Here is a 25,733-nt window from a genome sequence, read left to right as displayed (position 1 = left end):
TCGGGAGGCAGAGGCAGGCGGATTTCTGAGTTCGAGGCCAGCCTGGTCTACAGAGTGAGTTCCAGGACAGCCAGGGCTACACAGAGAAACCCTGTCTCTAAAATCCAAAACCAAAACCAACCAACCAAACAAACAAAAAACCCAAAAACCTTAGACTTTTTATCCCAGTTCAGTTCATTTTATTTCTTTTCTGTTGTTTTGAGATTTTGAGATACAATCTTATTATGTAGCCATGAAGTATCTGGCTTCTACCTTGCTGTATAGCTCAGGGATCCTCCTCCTTCCACCTCCAGAGTACTGGGGATAACAGGCATGTGCCGTCATACCTGGTTTGACATTTCATTCTTCCAGCCCCTGTGACCATGTGAAAGCTCAATGTCAAGTCCATTTGTAAGTAAAGTAACGTTATCACTTCCTACCAGCTTATGTTAGAGATGACTAGAAGGTAAGGACATCTGATGCTCCTTCACAAAGTGTCTTTCTTTACTGTACATCTTAGTCCATTCATCTGTCACTGTTCCTGGACTCCTCTTTTGTATCTCCTTTGACCCACATGCACTTTGGGAGTGGGAAGGAATACTCTATGTTGTTATATGAGAGGTGGGTCATCATCTTTTTAGAGATGGATACTTTTGAGGCATGATCAAGGTCAAAACTTCTCATTGCTAAAGAAAGGTCAGTCCATGTGACAACAAATGAAGTTCAATGCTATGGTAGATTTATTGAAGTAGAAACTGTAGACCACCTCAAGCCCGAGAAGTGTACTGACAGCAGCATGGTGAAGAGGGAATTGAAGCTATATGAGAAGTGGCAAGGGTGATGTTCCACAGAATCGTAAGCCATGCTTACAGCATGTAAGCAGTAAGTCTGGGGTAGCTGACAGTTGACAAGGTGTGTCCTGATATTTTGTGGTGGCAGTTCAGTTCTAGGCACAAGAGTCCTGTTGCTACTATGGACAACACTTGGTTCTTCCCTTGAAAGGACGTATTAGAGTTGGGATAGTAGTGTGGCAGTCAGATGTTGTTCCCACCCCCACCTTTTCCTGGCCTTGGTTAGATTTCAGTTAAGGCAAAAATGGATGCCTTAGTTGTTCTAAAGACTTCTTAATAGCAATGGGCAGGTAGATAAAAAGTAGGCCAGTGGCTTAACAACAAGGATCTGTGTGTCCCAAAGAGAAGAAACAGTACATAGGAGAAGTTGGAATTAACTATAATAAAAATGAAAGTGCTGGCCCTTTCAGGGAGGAGTGACGGCTTTGAAAGGTCCTTGCAAGAGGCAAATTCAATATTTGAAGAGTCGCTGCATCTGGAACAAAAGGGAGACTGTGCTGCAGCTCTGGCTCTGTGTAACGAAGCTATCAGTAAGTAACTCAACTGCTACTGGCTATGGCGTTTCATGACTAACTCCACAATAGGAACTACTGTTGTCATGCAGATGGCCATAGGGACAGTTTTTAAAGTCTCTTGTGTTCCTGGGGAGGCCAATTAGCTATATATTTCAAAATGTACCTGGTGGTGTCACTGTGGTCTGTGGACATTTAACTGGAACAACCTCAACAGGAAACCACAGATGAATTCTAACCCAAATAGTTAGACTTCAGATATGAGGTTAGCCTACTCTTTCTCTAGTCCCTGACTAATGAGTAGGCAAACTGAAGAAACTGGCTCTGACTCCCTAGGTAGTAACTTTTCATTGTAATACTCTATTCTTTTTGTTCTTCTCCTGCCTTTCTGGTATGCAGTACCATACTGTAACAGCAAGGGGCTCAGGCTAAGAATTGGTACCTGACTCCATGAAGCTGTGCTCTATAAAGACAGGTGCAGGTTTGGACCTTATTTTTTTGTCATTGGCCATCAGAAAGGGGGAACTGGGAGCAGAGTGTGGAGACCGGAGTCAAACAGGTCAGTGAGAAGACGAGAGTGGCAACCTCACGTGCTAGTTTATCTTTCTGCTCTTTAAGTTTTGTTTGATTTTCTTTAGTGTTTTGTTTGTTTAAGTTTTAATTAATGTGTTTGGCCTCCTGGCTTTCATGAATGTTTCCTGAACCAGAGCTGGTTCTGCGCTCTTGACAGCACATGCACAGTCCATGCCTTGCATTCCTGCTGCTACGTATTTTGTTTTACCGCCTATCTTTGCTTAGTTTTAGTTTAGTTTTTGTTCTTTTATTTTTGTTTGTATTTTGTGTTGTTTCTGCTATATTTTCTTTTGCATTTTAGCTAAACTAAGACTTACCCTGCATGATGCCAGCTCTAGCACGCACAGCAGAGCCCTAGTCGATAAGAAGTTGCAAATCAGTATTCGAAAAGCACGAAGCCTTCAGGATCGCATGCAGCAACAAGCATCATCGCAGCAGCCGGTGCAGCCCTCAGCCTCTCTCCCATCACAGGGGGGCGCCCTCCCTCACCCGACAAGGTAGAGCTTGAGAACCACATTAGCTTATGGAGACCAGGGGAGGCAGTGTCCATGGGTACTCCATAGCAAGAGCTCTTCTCTTCTTCACTACCAGGGAAAAGAGAAAAAACCTTATACGACTAAGGCTGTCTTCTCTAAGATCAGACACACAAAAGCTTATTTCACAGATGGTCCTTTTCTTAATAATTCCTAGAAAGAAGCAAAAAAGTATAAAATAACAAGCTATCCAAATTTCCTGGATTTGTGTAGCAATATGATTATTATAGTTGTATTTATTATGTTCTTAAACATGGAATCTGATTGTACCCTTCGTGTTGTTGTAGTAACTGTTTAATTTGGGATTTCATATTTACCATCCTCACAGAGAAAATAACCAGTTTTTCTTACTTTGATTAAACCGTAGGGAAGAGACACAAAGATTTTCTTTGTTTGCTTCTCTAAGGTCAGGACAAGGAGAAAGTCCCAAGAGGTACTGGGATAGTTCCCACATTTTAGGGGTATAAATATAACTATAATAAAATCAGATAACTTTTTCTCTCTGCGCGTGTGTGTGTGTGTGTGTGTGTGTGCGCGTGTGTGCGCGTGTGTGTGTTTTCCTGGGAATAAAATCCAGGAACTTGTATATACTATACTACTAGGCAAGCGTTCTACTAGTAAGCTACACATTCTCTGCCTCCCTTGTTTGTTGGTCTTTTAACCATTAGCTTCACTATGCTTGTTAACATTTTTGAACATTTGCCTTGGTTCAGGTCAGAGGCAAGCATTTTCTGTTTTATTTATTACAATTACCTGATGAGATAGTAGCTGCTATTGAGCATACTTTCTAAATTAGGAAGCTTGTAGAGAGGATAGTTACTTAGTTAATAAGTGGTAGAAGTATAGAATTCAGATACAGATCCATTTTACTGTCAATGTTGCATCGCTCCCTTTCCTCCTCCCCTCCCCTCTCCCCCCTTTTCTAGACTAACTAGGCTCTGCAATGCCTTGAACTCCTGATATTTCTTTTTGCCTCTGGAGTGCTAGTATTTCAGGCCTCTTAAACACTACTCAGGTTTATTCAGTTTTGTGGACTGAACCCAAGGCATCCTGCATGTTGGGCCAGCACTCTACCAATTGAACTACATCACTAGGCCCAGTTTTGATTAAATTACCACAATCATGTTGCAAGAGTGACTGGATGACTAAAGCTATAAACATTCGGGGTATATAGATTCATATTATCTAAGATGTCTTGAGACTAAAAGTAAGTCTCTATCTATCTGTCCCTGTCTATCTTTTATCCATCAGTCTCTGCCTTTCTTTGTCTCTCTGTCTTTGCTTCTCTCTGTCTCTGTCATTCTGTCTCTCCCCCCTTCCCTTCCTTCCTTCTTCCACTTCTTCCCCTCTGTCTTTTTCTCTTTATTTTTTGAGATACGGTTGCTTAGCTGGCCTGGGACTTGGTAGGTAGACTGTATAGGCCTCAGACTTACTACAGTCTTCCTGCCCTTGGTTCCTAAATGCCAGGATTAGAGGTTTGCACTGCCATACCCAGCTCAGATTTAATTTTTTTCTTCTTTCAGATTTTGGAACACTCATATAGACGGGTTGAATACCCTTAGCCCTAAAATCTGAAGCCTGAGATGCTTCAGGGTTCATTATTGTGCCCATGCCTAAAACAGTTGGGGTCGAAGCACTCCAATTATGGATTTTCAGTTTCTTAATTCTTTTTTTTGGTTTTTCGAGACAGGGTTTCTCTGTGTAGCCCTGGCTGCCCTGGAACTTACCCTGTAGACCAGGCTGGCCTGGAACTCAGAAATCCGCCTGCCTCTGCCTCCCTAGTGCTAGGATTAAAGGCGTGTGCCACCACGCCCAGCTGTTTCTTAATTCTTATCTGAAAAGGAATTGGAAAGGTTGAAGTTTCCTCTCAGGATGAATTTTTTTTGTCATAAATGTAAAACAGTGAGAATCATGTCCTGACTCCCCCTCCTCACTATTAAGAGAACCCTGTTCTACCACTGTGAAGAGACATTTGAATGAAGAATGCAGTGATAGTTGATGTCTGTTTACCCAGGAGTCCAAGTCAACTTGCGTTCTGTAGTCGTCTTCGTTTTGTTGACTGAGCTACCCCATAGGACCCTAGGGTAGCACTTCTCTCTTTGTACAGCACCCAGGACTTTTGTTGTATAGTGTGAGTGGCTTTTAGACTTCTTTCTGTGGAAGAAGCAATTTTTATCTTTTGTTTGTTCTTTGAGACAGGGTTTCTCTGTAGCACTGGCTATCCTAGAACTCACTCTGTAGACCAGGCTGGCCTTGAACTCAGAGATCCACCTGCCTCTGTCTCCTGAGTAAATGAGTGTGCCACCACTACCTGGCAATTCTTATCTTTTTTAATTTGCAAGTAGAATGTGATTGGAATAGGACTTTGCAAGTAATAAAGATATTAGCAAACAATGGACTTAATAACATATACAAATTTGATGATACTTTCTTTTCTTTTGTGAACCTGTAAACTATTGGTTTTGTTTGTGTTTGTCTTTTTTATTCTGTTCATCATATCTGTGAATAGCTAGAAGTGGAATTGAATAAGTAGGGTTTTTTTTTTTTTTCCGGAGGGGGGGAGATTTATTGTTAGTCAAGGCACGGTGTGACTGATTCTCTCCATTTGTTTCAGTGAACAGCCTATCACGCTCCAAGTATTGTTAAACCAGGAGGCACAGCTGGAACCTTGCAAGGATACAGAGCTTGGGGCCACTTCCTCTTTCTTCCACTCACCTGCTTCCTGCCCTGAGTTACACTCATCACTCATCCCAGAGTCACCTGTTTCATCTGTTTCACAGCACAGTCCCCCTGGGACATCTTCCTTGAAGCTTCTGACGTCTTTTGAGGTGGACAGCGTCAATCACTCTGCATTCCACAGGCAGGGTTTACCTAAAGCAACAGGTAGAACTGAGATGAACTCTCAGCATGAATGCCTGCCATTAGATGCCCTTGAAGATAGGCTCCAAGGCCACAGGGAGGACAACAGCGGTTGCAGCAAATTCCCACCCCAAGAAGGAAGAGACATAGCTCAAGATCAGCTGTTCGAAGGAAAAAAGAATCCTGTTGGTATATCCATGGGGATGCCTTGGTCATATTCAACAGGAGAAGCCACTTCTGAGAGAGTTATACATAGCCTAAATAGTCCTTCAAGTTCATCAGCTCAGCCTAGTATTCCCCCTTACAGTTCCTGCCACCCCATCATGTCTGCTGCTTCTTCACCTGTGCTTCATGCTACTGACCCCATGCAGAAACCTAACCAACACGTTCAAGCCCAAAGTCTCCAGACTTCATTGACTTCAAAAGTGGTCAGAAGCAGTGAGGAGCCCTCTAGGCTAGAGTTCCCCAGTACAAAAGGACTTGTCCGCTCATTGGCGGAGCAATTCCAGAAGATGCAGAGTACTGCCACGAGAGATGTTATAGGTTCCCAGGAGAGAAGTTTGCCAAATGGTCTAAGGAAGAGCTCTTCTCCTTCTGACTTCATGCCTCCATTATCGCAGGGTCCAGGAAAAGAACACGGTGGCTGGGTAAAACACCCCCCTTCTCCAGATGGCAGGGAAAGACTGCCCTGCTGGGAAGAACCTGCAGCGCATCCTTCTCTTTCCATGGACTCTGGGCTTCCGCATGGTGAAACCTCGAGGAGAGGACAGCCCAGGTTGGCTGAGCCAGATATATACCAAGGAAAGCTACCCCAAGTAACAGATATTAGGTCCAAGGAGCTGGGTAGTAGTGTCAATTTGGGGACTTCTTTGCCTTTGGATTCTTGGGTAAATGTCACAAGGCTCTGTGATTCTCAGGTTAAACCCAGCGCCCCTGGGCCAGGAGTCAAGTCCTCCTCCCATGATTCCCACACACGTGTAACCTACCCAGAACGAAATCATGTCCTTTTGCACCCACACTGGAACCAAGACACAGAGCAGGAGACCTCTGAGCTGGAGTCTCTCTACCAAGCCAGCCTTCAGGCCTCTTCTCATATTGGCTATTCTGATTGGAGATCACAGGATGTGGCCTGGCAGCCACTTAGCCTAGCAGGTAAACATAACCGGTGCTAGGGACATGTAAAAACTGAAAGCCAGAGAACAAGGTCAGAAGTGGGGGTCGTGTTCTGTACAGTATCGCTAGCTTACCAAGAGGCAATGAGACCTTTAGCTTTCCTCATAGAGCCTTCAGGACAAGGGCTAGGCAATTGCTTTTTTCTTGGTCAGAATTGAAATTGGGTTGGAATTATCACTGGGAGAGCAATTCCCTCCCTGTAAGGAAATGTAAGTGTCTTGGCTGGTGGGCTCTACAGAATATAGGGCAAAGAACTGCTTCACAGGTCTTTGAGAGTGAGTCATGCAATATGGGGAAGGCTGAGAAGAGTCTTCTTTCTCTGTGTTTTAGATGTTAAACTAATCCAAGAATCAGGCTTCATGCTCATCTTGCAACAAGGATAGCTACACTAAAGCAAGTCACTATGGCATTTCCGATTTTACCAAGCCAGCAATATCAAGACCTTCCCTGGTTCTTTAGGGCCTGCTGTTTATGTTTCCTGGATATTAAATAGAGTCAAGAGTTGATATTAAGATATTAGTATGGACTTTATAATAAGGTTTACTAAGTACTCTTTAGGGATATAAGACAGGTTACTATAGAAAATTTAATGAATGAGGAGAAGCTGGGGTATACTTCACTATGCTTTCTTCTAATGTGAGAGAGAATATGCAAGCATTAAGTTCAACTTAGGTGTTTTACAGATAATAGTACCGTGCTGTTGAGGTGCTTCAGTGAGTGAGGGCGCTTTCTGCGCAAGTCTGTTGACTTGAACTCAGTTCGCATGGTCTACTTAAAGGTGGAAGCAGGCTAGAGAGATGGCTCAGTTTCGAGATTGTCTCACCATGGTATTGAACTCATCATGTAGCCCAAGCTATCCTCAAATGTATGGGGGATCCTCTTGCCTCAGTTTCCCAGAGTATTAGAACTCAGTGGAAATATGACACTAGCTTACCACAGCCAGTTTTATGTTCACTTTCTGGGCATTTAGCTTGCATGTATGTCTACACACCAGTGCATTCCTTGTACCTGCAGCCTAGGACAGGACATGGCATCACCTGCAACTGTAGTCACAGATGCTTGCAAGCCACCATGTGGGTACTAGGACTCAAACAAGAGCAGCCAACTCTCTTAACTGCCCACCACATCCTGTTTTAAAGTGTTTCTGTCACCTTCCAAAGAACTCTGATCCAGCAGTGGTCCTATGCCTCTTGTCATTTATCCCTCTCCCTAGTCTAAGTAAGCACTAGTGTTTCCTGTATACACTGATCTCTTCTGAACATTTCATACGAATGAGATTAAGCAGTGTTTGGACTTTTATGACCTGATTAGTTCTTACATATTAGTTCCTGAAGAAGTATATAAACTCTGTTTTTGTTCTAGATTTTAAATTTTCTAGTACTTTCAAGTTGCATCGAAATAATTTTAACCATGTTTAACTAAGACATTAAAAGTAGCTTTTGTTAAGAAAATTTCAGGCCAGATATGGTGTTGTACTTGGAAAGCAGAGAGAAACAGATCCTTTTGTGTTCCAGGCCAGTCCGGTGTACACAGTGAGTTTCAAGTCAGCCACGCTCACATAGCAAGACTGCATTTCTAAAAGCAAGAAAAGAAAAGAAAAATTTTAATGTATTAAAAAGAGTAAAGATGAATGTTACAATTAACCCCGATTAACCCCAATTAACCCTGATTAAACCCAATTCCCGAGGTGCCTAGTACCAGACTTGGATTTGACAATTTCTTAGATGTTTTCTAAGAAAACAGATACTGGGTGGAAAAAGATAAACTGCTACATCAAAGTTAAGAATGTTTGTGATCAAAGGACATTATAGACATATAAGTATGTATCAGCAGTAGCGCATATAGCATTAGCATGCAGGAGTCTGACTTCAGTCGCCAAGATCATAGAAAAATAAAATTAAGAAATGATATTATACGGGACTGTACAGATGGCTTAATGACTTAGAGCACTGGCTGCTCTTACATAGAACCCAGGTTCAATTTCTAACACCACATGGCAGCTTACAACTATTTGTAACTTCTGTTCCAGGAGATTCAATGCCCTCTTTTGGCTTTTGTGGCTACTGCATGCAAGTGCTACACAGACATATGTAGACGTAACATGTATACATTTAATGAAACAATATAAAAGATCAAACAAATTAAAATAAGTATTTAGTGTCTGTATATATGTGTGTGTATTAGCACAGGTGCCCTGTTCAATGGACAACCTACAGCAATTGGCATGTGTGTCTGTGCCCCACATGTGTGCAGTACCTGTGGAGGGCAGGAAAGGGAGTCATATTCCCTAGAATAGGAGTTACAGATGGTTGTGAATTATGAGTTGGTGCTGGGAATTCAACCCAGGTCCTCAGTGCTCTTAACTACTAAGCCATTTATTAAAAAAAATTTTTTTTGATACAGCCTTATGTAGCTCAGACTGGCCTTGAACTCCTTTATCTGTCTGCCTCTACCTAACAAGTACAGATACTGCAATTGTATACCACCACACCAGGCTACATTTTAAAATTATTTATTTGTTGGACAGCCTTTTAAAGTCAAAATTCCTGGGGGCTGGTGAGATGGCTCAGCCGTTAAGAGCACTGACTGCTCTTTCGGAGGTCCTGAGTTCAAATCCCAGCAACCACATTCACAACCACCTGTAATGAGATCTGACGACAGCTACAGTGTATTTACATATAATAAATAAATAAAATCTTTAAAAAAATAACAAAGTAAAAATTCCTCCCAGTCAGTGGTGGCACACACCTTTAATCCCAGCATTTGGAGGCTAAAACAAGTAGATCTCCCAAGTTCAAAGCCAGCCTGGTCTATAGAGCAAGTTCCAGGACAGCCAGGGCTATACAGAGAAAGCCTGTCTCAAAAAACAAACCTAGCAGGGCGGTGGTGGCGCACGCCTTTGATCCCAGCACTTGGGAGGCAGAGGCAGGTGGATTTCTGAGTTCGAGGCCAGCCTGGTCTACAGAGTGAGTTCCAAGACAGCCAGGGCTACACAGAGAAACCCTGTTTCAAAAAACAAAAACAAAAAACAAAAAAACAACCAAACCAAACCAAACAAACAAACACCAAGGTGTGGCTCAAGATGTTGGTGTTTTCCGAGTTTACATGTATATTCCCTCTTTCTACCCTCTGAGGATTGAACCCCCAGTGTTTCATATGTGTTAGTCAGGTGTTATACAACTAAACAGTATAGGTATAATTTTTAAAGCTCTCAGATGAATCAGTACTATTATGAGAACCAATGCATTAAGTAACAGGAAATGTGTTAAGTAACACCATATCTGGCCTGAAATTTTCTTAACAAAAGCGACTTTTAATGTTTTAGTTAAACATGGATAAAATTATTCCTTTTGGGGGGGTTGTTTCGAGACAGGATTTCTCTGTATAGCCCTGGCTGTCCTGGAACTCACTCTGTAGACCAGGCTGGCCTCGAACTCAGAAATCTGCCTGTCTCTGCCCCCTGAGTGCTGGGATTAAAGGCGTGTGCCACCACACTCGGCTGATAAAATTATTTCTATGCAACTTGAAAGTACTAGAAAATTTAAAATATAGAACAAAAGCAGTCTAAGTACTGACATCAACAGTATACTTAAGCACTCTCTCTCTGTATGTGTGTACATATATCATAGTATCATATCCAGACATGTGTATGCTATACATACATGCATGCATACATACATACATACATACATACATACATACATATGCACCAAATGTAGGTCAAGGGCAGGTACATTTTCATAAGACGTGGGGCTTCACATATCCAGTTCAAAGCAGTATTGATGTTTGATTATAATTTAAGTGATTGTAAAAAGCTAGGAGTAAGTTGTGATAACAGAATATTACACATGCTAAAAATTTCTAAAGTGATCCTGCTCAGAGAGAGAAATTGGGAGGGTATTCAGAGCTAAGAAAATACTGTGCTTAACCTTGAGAGATTTGAGTTTCAATTCTGGTTAAAACACCATCTCAACCAAACTCCGCAACTCATTTCCCTATTACAGCAAAGGAAGGAGGTTTGATATACAATAACTATGGTCATTTAAATTCTGAACCAGAGATAGAATTTCCTTCCTTACCACACTATGTTAGAGATCATCACTCTGTCACATGGTTTTCTTTATAGATTACAAGTATTAGGCTTGATTCTGAAAACAAAGCTCATTTTATTCATAAAAGAGAAATGTTGACGGCTGACGATATTCAGCTGACTGTCCTTACAGCTCCTTTCCTGGAAATGTCTTCAGTAGTTTTGATTTTTGTGACCTATAGGAATTTATCCATATTCTGAAATTTGGCGTTTATAGATTCAAGGACCATGCTTCTCCACTGAATTCAGAGATAGATGCATGTTAATTACTTAATGAGAGAAAACCATGTTTGTTCTTCCAGGTCCAGATTCTAGAGGAGAGGCGGCTTCAACTTGCTTTTATGTTTTCCTCCTTAGGCTCTGCAGATGGCATGGGAAGGAGACTGCACTCAGCCCCTGGGCTTGATCTCGCAAAGCCTCTGACAGCAGAGATGGAGCATGTTCTTTATGAACCGAGCACAGTGCCTGTCTCTCAGGTATCGGCTTCTGGGGCTAAGGTGCTGGACGCACGTGGTGTGCTAGAGAGGAGGGCTTACAAAGGGGCAAGTAAGTGCAAGTGGTGCTGGGTCAACAGGACAGGTAGCATGAGGCTGCAAGGAGTGCGAGCTGCTGTCTCACCTTCTCTCCAGCTCAGTGCACAGCTGAGTGCGCTCCAGGAAGTTTTAAATCGAGTGAAATGTGTGAACAAAAAAAGAAAAATGATTAAAAACTCTCTTTTTTGAGACTTTCTATTTTATTTTTACTTTATTTTTGTGTTTTGGTTTCTTCTGAGACAAGGTTTTACTGTGTATGTATCCCTGGCAATTTTCTGATTCACTCCGTAGATCATGCTGGCCTTGAATTTATGGTGCTATCCTGTGTTTACCTTTAGTCTTTGGGGACTACTGTCACTATTATACCCAAGGAGTAGAGATCAATCAACAAACTCAAATACTGTATTGTTGGCTAGGTTTATAGGTAGTCTACTTTTCTGAGAATGTTATATCCTTTTCTAAAACAAATTGAATTTTCATTACTATAAAGGCCAGAACACAAAGCAGCCTGCTCTGAAGCTTGTCTACCAGATTAGTTGGATAAAAATGTAAAAACAGGTTTTATTTTGTTTGCTTTATTATTATTGTTTTTATTATTTTCAGGGTCTCATGTACTCTGGCTAGTAGAACTCATTATGTAGACCAGGCTGGACTCCACAGAGAACTGCCAGCCTCTGCCTCCAGAGTGCTGGTTTGAGAGGCATGTACCATTATACCAAACTTACTTTTTATTTGCAGTACCAGGACTGAACCAGGACCTCACATGCTGGGCAACCCTTCTATCACCTAACTATATACATAAACCCCTTAAAATGGTTATAAATACATGGTATAATTAAAAGGTTCAATAGGATGCATATATCTCCATCCAATTTCCCTCCCAAAAAGAACTCTAGGGTTACTGAGTGTAGTAAGTTCCTAAATGAACATTTCTTCTTCCTTCTCCTTTTCTTTTTCTCCTTTTTCCTGTTTCTACTTTTCCTTTTCTTCCTCCTCATCTTTCCTCCTCCTCCTCCATCTTCTTTGGGAAAAGGTAATTTCCCCGGCATAGCATTTGTTCTCACATATTTTCAATGCATTTAATTGAAATATTATTTTCCCAAGAGAGTTGGCTTCTGTCTAGTGTATCATACAATTATTTATTGATTTATTGATTATGCTTTTCAAACAGTGTGCTGAATGAGTGATCCAGTGTCTGGTTTCATGGAGCATTTAGTCTACTGCAGGGACAGATAAACACACAAACATTTATAATGGATGAAATGCTAGCTGCTATGAGACCATCCTAGAAGAGGTGAGATACCAGGGAAAGGGTCATTGAAAAAGAACAGTGAGTCTGCCAGGCACCTGGAACTGATGCTTATGTTCACTAGATTAAAAGAGAATAATTGGTATGACAAGACTAGAAAGTCTAATGAAGAGAAATCATAGAATTGTTGACAATGATAGGAAGGACTATAAGCAGGAGTCAGATCATGGAGTACAGAGAATTCTGTAGGTCACACAGGGGTTTGGGAGAATAGAGAGAAGTAAAAAATTGGAGAGTCAGGAAGTAAAGGCAAGATTGGTGCCTGCCTGCACACAGGGGAATGAGAAACCAAGAATGATATTCATGTCTTGTGGGTTGGTAATTATGTTTGGGAGAGTTAAATATACTTAAATTTGGGTATTCACTACTGGAAATAGCTGCTTAGGTCTGGATTTGAGACATACGGGTTAGAAGTAGAGAATTGGATTGGGACTCCTTGCTCCTGAAAAGAGGGGAAAAGATAGGAAGTGGGCTAGTACATACTTGTGAAGAGCACCATATTTAAGGTGGTTCTTTTTTCTGAAGAGGCTTAAAACTACAGAGAAGGTGGTAAGAGGACAAAGGGGATGCGGTAGTGTATTCCACTAGAAATCTTTTCTCTGTGACACTTCCCCAAATATTAGGAACATAGCTGATGATATAACACACAGTCTGCCCTTGAATGGCTTGCAGCCTATTAAATGAAACTAACTAGACTGGCATATAGATTGATGTATTATTTACTAAGTACTTGCGTTGTTCCAGATGTTACAGATACTGACATTAAATGTATTCTACAACAGGAAGCAAGACAATCATCAATAAACAAATGGTAGAACCCAAGGTAGCGATAATTATGATAGTGAAGAATAAAACAAGTCAAGGAAATAAGGAGTTAAAGAGGGGATATGTTTCTTTGGGGCTGTTTTTGGTTAGGATAGTTAAGAGGTAGTGAGAGGAATTAACATTTGATCATAGATTCCAGTGATAGGAAGTTTAGGGCCATGACACAATATCCCTGGTAACAGAAAAGCAAGTGTCAAGGCCTGATAGAGGATGAGTTGGTGTGTTTGTGAAACATCTAGGTGAGAGGATGCTTGTCTATAATATTTATATTTGTGAGGTTGAAGTTGGAGGGCTTTTGTTTGTTTTTAAACCTTTTTAGTGGCTGGGTGGTGGTAGCAGTGCATACCTTAAATCCCAGTAATCCAGAGGCAGATGCAGGTGGATCTGTGAGTTCGAGGCTGGCCTGGTCTACAGAGTAGTTCTAGGATAGCCAGGGTTACACAGAGAAACCCTGTCTCAAAAAAATAAGACAAAAACAAATGAAATTAGATACTGGAGTTACAGACAGCTGTGAGCTGCCATGTGGGTTCTGGGAATTGAACCCAGGTCCTCTGGGAGAGCAGCCAGTGCTCCAAATCCGTGAGCCATCTCTCCAGCTCCATGAGCCATCTTGCAGCCCTGAGGCTGGAGCATTTTATGTTTGAGCCAGGTTACATAACAATATGCTGTCTCCAAAATAGTAAATTAATAAGCAATAAGAGAAAAAAGAGTGTGTGTAAAGAACCCAGGGACAATAGTGGATTAATGCAGAAGATCAGCTATGCTGTCACATGGTGTTTCATGATACAATTAAGCAAGTAGCAGGAGATGGGAAGATCAGACTAAGGCTTCTGCCATGGTCCAGGCAGATTTAAATATGAAATCCATATGTAGAAGTATTTATCTCTTTAACCATGATGAATGGGAAATAGGAAGTTAAGGGCAAACCCAATATTTTTATGTCTAAGTAACTTAGAAAAATGTGGTAGTAGTAGGAGGAGTTTGGTAAACTTTATTCAATTGTGAATGTTTCACCGTCTTTGATAATAAATTAAATATTTCTGGGTCTTTACCACAAAAGTGAGTGGAGCCATTGGCAGACCAGAAGCAACTGGGAGTAAGAGTGTGACCTACAGAAGAGGCAGCCGTGGACTAGAGCTGTGGCAGGGCAGAGTAGAGTCCAGTTCTGTATCTCAGCAGGTAGTTTAGTGCCCAGTATAGATTTTCAGCCTCCTAGTCTGCTTAAATACCTTCCTGCCTCCCCTCCTGTCTCCTTTCCTGTCCTCTGTCTCCTTTATTTTTGGGGTGTTAGGGGAGGTTGAACCCAGGGCCTACTCTACAATTGAACTTAAATCCACAACCCCTGTTTGTTTAATGCTTGTGGTTTCTTTTCTTTTTTTTTTTTTTTTTTTTTTTTTTGAGATATGGTATTGCTTGTGTAGCCCAGACTGGCTGTGAACTCACTATGTGGGTGAAGCTAGTTTTAAACTCAAAGCAGTCCTGCTCAGTCTTCGGAGCACTGATGATTATAGGTGTGTATAAATCAACACGTTCAGCTCTGAGCTCCTATTTCTAAGTTTCTATGTCAATCTCTTTAATTGTACAGTGAGCATTAAAGTGTTTGCTAAAGACCGAAATGGTGGACCTAGGATGGTAGACGTGTGAGGAAAGTGGTAGAAGGAGAGAGTCTTAGGCATTTCCTAGGAAGGCCCCCTGTCTGGAAAAGGTGTGTTGTACTCTGATTCCTTCCATTCCCTCCTGCTTGCCTCACTGTGTTTATCCAACCACATCCTGCCATGTTAACCCTCATCTTTGTGTTTTTTTTTTGTCTTGTCTCATTATAAGGATTCATCAAACGTGAGGAAAAAGACTTTGGAAACCGGGCACCATTGTTCCAGCTCCTCTTCCCTCCCTGTCATCCATGATCCTCCTGTATTTCTCCTTGATCCTAAACTCTACCCTCCCCAACCACAGTTCCTGTCCCCAGATGTCCTGATGCCCAGCATGGCAGGGGAGCCCTATAGACCCCCAGGTAACACCCCCCAAACTAATATTATCTGCTAAAATGTCATTCTTTTTCAGGGTCAAATCAGTATACCTCCTGGGAAAATGAGGTGTCCCAAGGTGGACTGAAATAAAAGACACGAATTATTGTTTTAAGATCAAGGACTGATGTTCATGAAGTATAAGTAAATAATTTTTTAGATACCTTGCTTCACTCCTGAGTGTGAACCAACCTGTTTGAGTCATGAAGGAAAAGGCCTTGAAGTGATGAAGTGTAGTTAATGCACTCTTCGGGATCCCCAAACTGACAGTGCCATCTCTTCTAGCTAGTTTTCTCCCCTGTTGTTTACTAAGTCTCAGCTGAGAGATGATGTAGGAGGATATAAGTGAATGGAAGACTGGGCAGACACTGTACCTTGAGAACATGTCACATGTATAGATCCAGATCATCCACAGGAAGATGACAGCACCTTTCTGGCTTTCATTGACCTCCATGGAAGATGTTCTTTTTTTTAATCCTTATGGGTTTAACTTATATTTTAAGTCTCTGGTTTTCAGTTTGAAAGAGGACATACTACTTGGTACTTAATGGATGTTGGACAAAGATTCTTTGAAACATTATATAGTGTACAGGTCAGTCCCTTCTATCCTCAATAAAGAATTATCAGCCCACAATGTCACAAGTACCATAGTGAAAGAAACATATTGAAAATGATTTTCTTTCTATATGTGTATAAGGTAAGTGTGGATGAACAAAAGCAGAGACCTCAGAAATTAAAGGATTTAAGTAGAGGCCGTCTAACAGCAGTCAAAGTACCATGTCTTAACATGGTAAGCCAAGTGGCTGGGCAGTGGGGGTGCATGTCTTCAATCCCAGCAACTGAGAGACAGAGGCAGGCGGAGGCCAGCCTGGTCTACAAACTGAGATTCAGGACAGCTAGAGCTACACAGAGAAACCCTGTCTCAAAAGAAAACACAAACAAACAAAAACAGAGAGAGAGAGACAGAGACAGAGACAGACAAAGAAAGCCAAACAATCCAGGCAAGGTTGGTCTATGTCTTTAATTCCAGCACTCAGGAAGCAGAGGCAGATCTTTATGAGTTATAAGCCAGCCTGGTCTACAAAGTAAGTTCCAGGACAACAAAGACTACACAGAGAAACCCTGTCTCGAACTGCCCTTCTCTCTCCAACCCCCGCCCCCATGAATAAAATATAAATCTTAGAAAAAGAAAAGCCAAGTGGAGATTTTGGTGTAATTGCTATAAAAGTTTGCAAGGAAATTGTAAATAGATTTGTACATGAGTGTACTTGTTAGAGAAGGATTGTTACTGGAAGTAGTTATGGCAATATCCAGGAGACTGTTGCATTTCCCTAGGATAGAAGAGGTTGATTTTGACATATTTAGGAGTAGTTAGGGTTAAGGGTATACCTTAATGGTAGAGTGTTTGCCTAGCATACACAGGTCCTGGATTCAATCCCCAGGACTGGGGAAAAATTAAAATATATACATATTAATCAAACCTAGGTTTCTTCTTGGAGGAGTTAAGGGTTGGGAAATAGATTTCTTTTCTAAAGATGCTCAGTGTTTGGGTTTCTTTTCTCTTCTTAGGAACTTCAAGGAGTGTCCACCAGTTTCTGGCTATGTGTGACAGGGGTGAAACTCCCCAAGGGGTCAAGTACACAGGAAGGACTTTGAACTACCGAAGTCTACCTCATCGTTCCAGAACTGATGCTTCCTGGGGACCAGGGTCAGAGACCAACCAGCACATTGGGGCCAGAGTCCTAACTATGCCAGCACGCAAGCCTCAGCTAACCTACACTGCCACACTTCCAGAAAGACACCAGGGCCTTCAGGTTCCACATGCTCAGTCCTGGGGGAATCTTTTCCTCTCATCCTCCCATCCTTCTGCTGTTCACCCAGGGTCCCCACCATCCAGCAATCTTCATGTACCCCTTAGGTCAACTTGGAATTCCGGTCCTGTTCTGGGGTCCCGAACACCTGGTCCACGAAGAATAGATATGCCCCCAGATGATGACTGGAGACAGAGTAGTTACCCCTCCCAGGGCAGACATAGGAGACCAGGAGAGGAAAGAATTATGTTTGTTCTATCAAATGCTGCTGGAAGAGAGCAGAGCAGGGTGAGATTTTGACAGCACAGCAGGTGGTAAGGGTCACCCTAATCTGTCTCGGAGCTGCACCTTTATCTATAAAACTGTACGGTGGCGCAGTGATACCTTCTTTCCTGCCAGTTATGCTAGTCTTATCTCAACATAGACTTGGCCATTTCATTCCAGGCACCATATGCCTGTAATCCCAGTAGTTGGGAGGTAGAGGCTGGAGAATCAGCGTTTCAAGGCTGGAGACTGTGGGGTAAAAAGAGACTGTTGTTTTTTGTTGTTGTTGTTGTTGTTTTGTTTTAAAGAACAGAACCACAACAACAAAGAAGACATTGATTTTTTTTCCTAAGGGTGTTTGCTTCTTTGAGAGGGAATATTTGAAATTCCAGCTTTAGAGTTGGGGATGTAGCTCAATTGGTAGAGTGTTTTTGTAACATGCACACCACCCATGGTTATTCCTTAGAAGTATGAAACTGAGCATGGTGGCGCACAGCTGTCATCCCAGCACTGGGAGGCGGAGGGAGAAGGATCAGAAGTTCAGGTTCATCCTTGGCTACACAACAAGTTCTAGACCAGTCTGGACTACTTTAGTTCTGGTTCTTTTAGCCCCATCTCCATCAGAGCCCTCATCTTCTGGTCCTACTATACTTACACTCTTTGTTTATCCACCTGTCCATATTACTTAACGTTCTTTCTTCTCTATTTCCTATCAATGGAAAAGGGGTCAGGATTCTGACCACGTCGTCCTTAAGGGAAGCCCAACTGCCCAGGTATTATGGCCTGTCAGCCTTCCTTGTGACTCAGACTTTAGGCCTAGAATGTGGAGCTGCCAATATACTGTTTGCCCTTCTGAACAGATGGAGTTGGGCACACTAACACCCCTCCTGTCCTTAGCAGCAGAGCCATTACTACCACTTGCTCACTCACCCTTGTAAACTCTCAAGAGTCAGCTAAAGTATTTTAGGGCAAAGCATACTGGTTTTGTAAAGTATTTTTCATTAATAAATCTATAAGATAGTTGTATTTAATCTCTTGTCCTTTACTTTTGTATGTCCTTGCTCTTTTCTTCTGGGGACGGGAGGCTTCAACATTTATATGAAATGGCTTTGACCAAGTGAAAATGAATAGCCAAAGAGGAGTTTAAAAATACAAACTCACCAGGTGTGGTGGCGCACGCCTTTAATCCCAGCACTCGGGAGGCAGAGGCAGGTGAATTTCTGAGTTCGAGGCCACCCTGGTCAACAATGTGAGTTTCAGGACAGCCAGGGCTACACAGAGAAACCCTGTCTCGAAAACAAAAACAAACAAACAAACAAAAAAACCCCAAAACAAAACAAAACAAAAAAACAAACTCACTGACGGAGTCAACATATCCTTAAATAAGAGACTTTCCCTCTTGTTATGGCTGTTAGCATGTTTTAACTATCCCTCCCCTGCCTGGGACACTCAGTGCATTACATTCTCCATTCCTCCCCTTGTCTTCTGGGCATTCAAACCACCTTGACAAACTCACTCCCAGTACAGTACCAGCCTTGGTGCCTTTCCTCTCTGCATTCCAGGTGTGTGATGTGCCTCCAATCCTTTGCTCTTCCTATTGCCTTGCTCCCTTTCCTTTCCCCTTAAGAGTCAGAATATCTCTGTGATAATGAGAGCTATCTTCACCCATGACACACTCCCAACAGTCTCTTTCCTTTGAAAAGTCTTTTGTAGTGGCTGGAGAGATGATTCAATGGTTAAGAGGACAAGCTGTTCATGTATCGGACCCAGGTTCAGTTTTCAGTACCACACAGTGGTTCACAATATTTGGTAGCTCTAGTTCCAGGGAATATAATCCACTCCTCTGCCCTCCATGGAGACTGAACACATGTAGTGCACAGACATTCATGCAGGCAAAACACATAAACACACAAAAGAAAATAATTTGGAAGGTTCCCTTTGCAAAGAATGTCTATTGGGTTTTCCCTCCTTATTTATTCCAGATCTTGGTCTTACTGATGAACATAAAGAAACAACAGATGCTGAGAAAGTTGCCCTCCTAATCACTGAGGACAGATTCTGAGAACATGTGTTACTGAGTAATAAGATACAGAGGGCTTTCTTGTTTCATCCTGTTTGGATGCTATAACATAGAGACATGGGCCTTAGTAGATATGTTGGCCCCTGAACCATTCAACACTGCTCATGTCATACACACAATTCTATCTTTTTGTAAGAATTGCAATGACTGCATATGTATGAGGAGGACACATGAAGGCTAGAGTAAGCTGTACTAGTCAGTTCTCTTTTAATACCTTTTGTGCCCTGTGGTTCAATTATTGGGTTTGGTGGCATATGCCTTCAGCATCTGAGCCATCTTATTAATAACTGCTAAGGACCATCTGTTCTTGTTTCTTGACCTCTTGGATGCTGGTCAACTTGGATCTGTTTCTGTAAGTTGCCCAAATTCAAATTCCGTGTATGTACAAAGATAGGAACTAATTTCCAATTTTCTACCTACTTAGTCTCTGCTTTCCATTTTTTTCTATTGCATTTCTTTATTTACAAGTTTTAGTAGATGTCAGACTAGAAGGAGTCTAATTCCCTCTTTCCACTGTCTCCTTCTGCCATGGGGATTAGTCCTAAGGAACTTAAATCACCATCCTTGGCTGCAAGCATCTTTATCCATTGAACCATCTCTCTGGCTTCAAGTTTATTTGCTCAGTGAATTAAGAGAGAGGCTATGCCTTTTCAGGGGAATCGTACAGGTTCTCGGAATACCTCTTGGTGTCATTCCCTACTTCTCTTGATTCATTTTGGTGCTTAAATCGTGGTGCTTAGACTTTTCCAGCTGAATTTATGTGCCTTTGGACTTTTCCAAACTCTCAAAGCAAGGATTCGAATTCTATGCAACTCCCTAGGCCCCCGTTTTGTTGAGACAGTCTCACTTTGTTGCCCTGCGTGGTTAGACCTAGCTAGACTTGAACTTACAGATTTCTGCCTTTCCCTGTCTCCTGAGGTCTGGTATTAAAGGGAAATTTCCATTTTAAATGATAATGCCACTCTATAGAGTCCCCGATGCTTCTTTCATTTTTCTCTCTGGTCATAGTATTATCACTTAGATTTTGTAGATAAATTGTCATATATTTGTCTAGTACTGGGAAATTCTGAGATCAAATTACATCTCTTCATTTTCCTGGGCTCCAAAGCGGCTCCCAAAAATGTCCTTTTTCCCCCTTGCATTTATCAACAGCCCCTCAGTTTAATCTGCAACCTCTTTACTGGCTTGTCTTTCTGCATGTACGGAATTTTCACCTGATCCCTTGGACTGCTTCCGTTTCTGTAGTAGCCTCGGTAATTTTGCTCAAGTCCCTGGAGCTTGTCCCGCCCCCGCCCCTGCACGCGCGATGCATGACGGTCTTAGCCCCTCTGAAGGGAAAGAGGGTCCGCCATGTTCCCCGGCGGCGCCGCCGCTTGGCTCTGGTAGCCGCCGCCCCCGCCCCCAACCCCGCCCGTCCCGGCACCTAGCCGAGCCCCGGGCCCAGCATGGCCGCCCCGGAGCCGGCCCGGGCCGCGCCGCCCCCGCCCCCGCCCCCGCCGCCCCCTCTCGGGGCCGACCGCGTCGTCAAAGGTGAGAGGTACCCGAAGCCTGGGGGCCTGGCGTGAGGCGCGGTGTGAGGGCGGGCGGGAGTCCGTCCCCTCAGGAGCGGGCCTGGCGGGGCGGGCGAGTGACTGGCTGCCTCCCTTGGGGAGTGGCCCCTGGGCGGGTCCCCGCTGGGCCGGGCCGAGGCGTCGGCTGCTCCTCGGTCTCCCGCTCGCCCTGCAGGCCCGGGCGGGCGTCGTGCGCGGGCTGTCGCTAACGCGGGCTCAGGGCCGTCCGCCGCAGTGAGCCCCTTTCTTTCCTGCTTTGCCTGTGGTCGGCGCGGCGCCCGCGTTAAAAGCTTCCGGCTCCTCGACAGCTGCACTCCCGGCTTGCCCGGGCGCACCGAGGGGCCCGGATCCCCTTAACCGCACGCCGTTGGACTCGCCCGGGTTCTGGCCCACGCCTGCTCCCCGGTGACAACGCCTAGCTAGCGCCAGCCGCAGGGGGTTTGCGCTCGGCCCTCAGATGCCACCCCGCGCGTAAATTGGGAAAACCGTATGGGACTGGACCAGGATGAAGGATCCTGGGGTGACCTAGGAACCCAGAGGTAGCTGCGAGGCAGGAGAAAAAGCCATCTTACAGAGAGGAGGCAAAAAAGTCCCATGTATAGGAAGTGGTACACTTAACAGAAAGGTTTTTACAAGTCGCCTCTAAACACACGACATACTCTTTAAGAAGGAAAAGTGAAATTCTTCTGAGCCAGGGAGGACGTTTGTGTACAGATAAACAGATTTATTTAAAATAAATTGAGAGGCAGTTGAAAGTTCCTTAAAAGTCCAGGCTCTCAGAGAGAGCCCATCTACCACACTAATACTATGGATATTATATTAATAAGAACTGAAATTATTTTTCTTTAGTGTGCAGTCAATAAGCAGAAATCGTAAAATGAAGATTTCGTCATTTAGATTATGTTCATTTTTTAAGTTATTTTAATTTTCAAATTCAGTGTCTCAAGTATAGACTGGCACAGTGTTTAAATACTGTTAGCTTTGCTTTGAATTGTGACAATGATTTACCATTAAAATATTTTAAAACAAACCCTTTTCTCGTGTGTGTGTGTGTGTGTGTGTGTTTGTGTTTGTGTTTGTATGTGTGTTGGTTTTTCGAGATAGGGCTTCTTTGTGTAGTCCTAGCCAGGAACCTGGAACGTAGTCTGTAGACCAGGCTGGTCTGGAACTCAGAGATATGCCTGCCTCTGCTTCTTGAGAGCTCCAATCAAAGGTGTGCGCCACCACTGCCCACCTGTGTTTTTTCTGTTTTCAATCTGCACTTTAGGTTCTTAAAGCATGACATATGTGGTTGAGTTAAGCATTAGAATGAACTAAATAGGACTGGAGTAAGAGCGAGTAAGAGCATGGACTGTTCTTCCAGAGGTCCTGAGTTCAATTCCTAGCAGCCACATGGTGGCTCACAACCATCTGTCATGGGATGTGATGCCTCTTCTTGTGTGTCTGGAGACAGTGACAAGTGTACTCATATACATTAAATAAATTAAAAAAAAATAGAATGAATAGGTTTTTTTCTCAAAGATTTATTTTATTATTATAAATAAGTAGACTGTTGCTGACTTCAGACGTACCAGAAGAGGATGTCAGTTCTCATTTCAGATGGTTGTGAGCTACCATGTGGTTGCTGGGATTTGAACTCAGGACCTCTGGAAGATCAGTCAGTGCTCTTACTCGCTGAGCTATCTTGCCAGCCCCTAGAATGAATAGTTTATGAGCTTCTTTTTCTGGGATTTTTTTTTTTTTCTTTGAAGGAAAGAGACAAGATCAGGCATTGATCCTATTAATTTCTGTAATTTTATAGGTGGGGGTTGAAACAGGCCATTGCCTGCTTCTTCATTTTCTTACTATATTTCCTGTATGCTTATTTCTCTGGATACTTTTCACCAGAATAATAGCTGAGGTAACTAATCACATTCCCGAAGCATGTATTCATGTTGTCCTTTTGTGAACCCTGTTCCTTGTCATTCATGTAGCAATCTTTTTCTCATACTGCTTTAATGAAGGAAAAATGAGTTTCCAAGCATAAGGCAGATTCTTTAGGGGTGAGTTGTGAGTCTAATACATAGCCATTTACAGTTTATTGCTTTGAAATGAAAACCATTTTCTTAGTAGGAAAGAAGCTTGTTTGGGAAATTTCAGTTATAAAGCGAATGGTTAATGCATGTTATGTATTAGTTGTATCTTCTTCATGGTGACAACTTTCATTTCTATGTGGAATGTATTAGAATTCCTGATACTGTGGTCACATGCCTTTAATCCCACCACACTGGAAGCAGAGGCAGGAAGATTGCTGTTAATTTTGAGGCCAGTCTGGTCTACATAGCAAGTTTCAGGCTATCCAGAGCTACATAATGCACCCTGTCTTAAAAGATAAATAAGTAAAACAACAACAGCATGTAAGTAAAGCTCAGGTTTTGTAAGTCCAGGACACTTCCCTAGCTTTGCGTAGACTCAACATCATCAGATTGTGAGGAAATTGCCATTAGAATTGAGTACAAGTAGTCTTTTCCTCTTTGGAACTTTTCCTTTCTTGTCTTTAAATTTTAGACTCAACACTTCTATTTTAAAGACCTTTATTTTATGGACATGTATTTTTTTTTTTCTTTTTAGATTGATTTTCTTTTAGATTGATTTTATTTTATGTGTATGGTTGTTTTAGGCATTCATGTTACCATATGTACCACATGTGTATAGTGTCCCTTGAAGCCAGAAGAGGGTGTTATATCCTGTGTAATTTGAGTTACAGAAGGCTCTTAGTCATATGGGTGTTGGAAACCCAACTTAGATCCTTTGGAAGAACAGGCAGTAAAGGCTGTTAACTGCTGAACCATTTTAAGTCCCCAGACATGTAGGTTTTTAAGAGAATATAGAATGTTTTGTTAATAGTCACACTTAGGAAATACACATATAAGTTTGAGAGATTTTAATGCTATAGTGTTTCATTTATAAATGCAATGAGCCTGCTACTAAAAATTTAGTAGCAACTCTTATTTCATGGTCATGGAAAATAGATTTCTTGGTTAGTAATATTTAGTTCTGAACCTGGTGGCCCAGAGAGCCTGGTTGTTGGTCCCATGTACTGCTCTTAGAGAGGACCAGAGTTCCATTTTCAACATCTATATCAAACAGCCCACTGCTGTCTAACTCCAGTTTCAGAAGAGCTGATACTCTCTTCTGTGCTCCATGGGATGCTGCATTCACTTTCATATACTCCCACACGGACATAGATACATACACATAATTAAAAATCAAAATGAGTCATAAAAAAATTAACCTGATATGGTTAGTCAATAGCATATGTTGATAATTCAAGGATTTGGGAGTTGGAGGAAGAACAGCCAGGGCTATATAGTGAGACTGTCTCAGAAATCCTCAAGCCAAACAAAATGTTGCTGAAGCTTTTGTTACTCTTTTTTTCTTTCTTTTCTTTTTCTCTTCTTTCTTTCTTTCTTTTTGGTATATATTTCAATTAAGAAAATGGAAACAGGTTGGTAAGATGGCTCAGCTGGTGAAGGTGCTTGCTGCCAAGCTTAATCTTAATTAATTCCTGGGACCCACATGATGGAAGCAAGAGAACCAGTTCCTCTTGAAAGTTGTCCTCTGTCCTCCACACACATGTATGCACAATAAATAAATGGAATAAATTTAATAGAATATAGGCTTAACAGAAAAGAAAATGGAAACCTACTGTGGAAATTAGAAAAACAACTGTGTATATCTACCTTATTGCCACATTAGTAAAATGCTGTAATTGAAGTACAGAATCCTGACTTAGGAGTATTCCTTCCACTCCCAACAGATTTACTTAGCCTCATTTTTCCAGTTACTTTTCCTCCCTTTATCATGTATGTTTTGCTAATTAAACTTAAAATTTAGTTTTGTTGTTTCCTTTTTTTTTTTTTGGTTTTTGGTTTTTCGATAGTTTTGTTGTTATAACACGAACTTTACCTTCATCTCATAGAAAGTAGTGTTTAGATTGTATCCATTTCAGCAGCTACAGTTTATAAGGTTTTCTTTTTTCATTTAGTTTTTAAAGAAAAATATTATTGTACTTTCAGTGTTTGGGGTGTGTCTGACAGAAATGTCAAGGCACTCATGTGGGTGTCTGTTTTTTTATTCTACCATATGGGAGAGACCTAGCAGTTCAGCCCAAGTTGTATCTGTACCTGGTGAAGTATTTCACACAGTCCCCATTTTGAATTAATTATTTTTGAGACGGAGTCATATGTAGCCAAGAGGCTGGCCTCAAAGTCAGTTATTTAGCTGAGGCTGGCCTTGAATTTATCATCTGGTTTCATTTCACCAAGTACAAGGAGTATATGCATATACTACCATGCCTAGCAACAATTTTCTTTTTTATTCAACATTACCCTCCAATTTTTAGGTTTTATTAATCATAAGTTATCACATTTCCAGATTGAACCAAAAGGCTGAAAGAGCATATTTTGTTTTAGACTAATTTTTTTAATGGCCAGACATACTTATTTAGCTTATAAATCAGAGTTCATTTGCCACTTTATTCCCAGTACCCTAGTTTTATTAGAAATGCTTAATTTGGGGGCTGGTGAGATGGCTCAGTGGGTAAGAGCACCCGACTGCTCTTCTAAAGGTCCAGAGATCAAATCCCAGCAACCACATGGTGGCTCACAACCATCCGTAACGAGATCTGACTCCCTCTTCTGGTGTGTCTGAAGACAGCTACAGTGTACTTACATATAATCAATAAATAAATCTTTAAAAAAAAAAAAACTATTTAAAAAAAATAAA

The 25,733-nt window shown here is 42.0% G+C and overlaps 2 protein-coding genes across 7 annotated transcripts in view; both read left to right on the top strand.

Moving 5' to 3' along the window:
• The window catches only part of Usp54 (ubiquitin specific peptidase 54), a 69,306-nt gene extending 50,866 nt beyond the window's left edge, over window positions 1–18,440 (top strand). The window contains exons 17-22 of one of the 3 annotated variants that reach the window (XM_029469079.1): window positions 1,241–1,360; window positions 2,217–2,412; window positions 5,063–6,459; window positions 10,928–11,046; window positions 15,062–15,248; window positions 16,831–18,440. In XM_029469079.1, the coding sequence (XP_029324939.1) occupies window positions 1,241–1,360; window positions 2,217–2,412; window positions 5,063–6,459; window positions 10,928–11,046; window positions 15,062–15,248; window positions 16,831–17,372 (2,561 nt within the window). In that variant the 3' untranslated portion in view covers window positions 17,373–18,440. The remainder of the gene's footprint in view (window positions 1–1,240; window positions 1,361–2,216; window positions 2,413–5,062; window positions 6,460–10,927; window positions 11,047–15,061; window positions 15,249–16,830) is intronic. The other 2 variants (XM_021182487.2, XM_029469080.1) reach the window with 2 other exon arrangements.
• A 2,291-nt stretch (window positions 18,441–20,731) lies between these two features.
• Window positions 20,732–25,733, top strand: part of Ppp3cb (protein phosphatase 3 catalytic subunit beta) — a 50,415-nt gene continuing 45,413 nt past the window's right edge. For 3 of the 4 annotated variants that reach the window (XM_021181407.2, XM_021181405.2, XM_021181404.2), the window contains exon 1: window positions 20,732–20,946. In XM_021181407.2, the coding sequence (XP_021037066.1) occupies window positions 20,862–20,946 (85 nt within the window). In that variant the 5' untranslated portion in view covers window positions 20,732–20,861. The remainder of the gene's footprint in view (window positions 20,947–25,733) is intronic. The other variant, XM_021181408.2, reaches the window with a different exon arrangement.

Source organism: Mus caroli, chromosome 14 (genome assembly GCF_900094665.2).
Source record: "Mus caroli chromosome 14, CAROLI_EIJ_v1.1, whole genome shotgun sequence".
Taxonomy (NCBI): Eukaryota; Metazoa; Chordata; class Mammalia; order Rodentia; family Muridae; genus Mus; species Mus caroli.
Note: the sequence above shows the minus strand (reverse complement) of the source record. Positions and strands in the feature narration are given on the sequence as shown.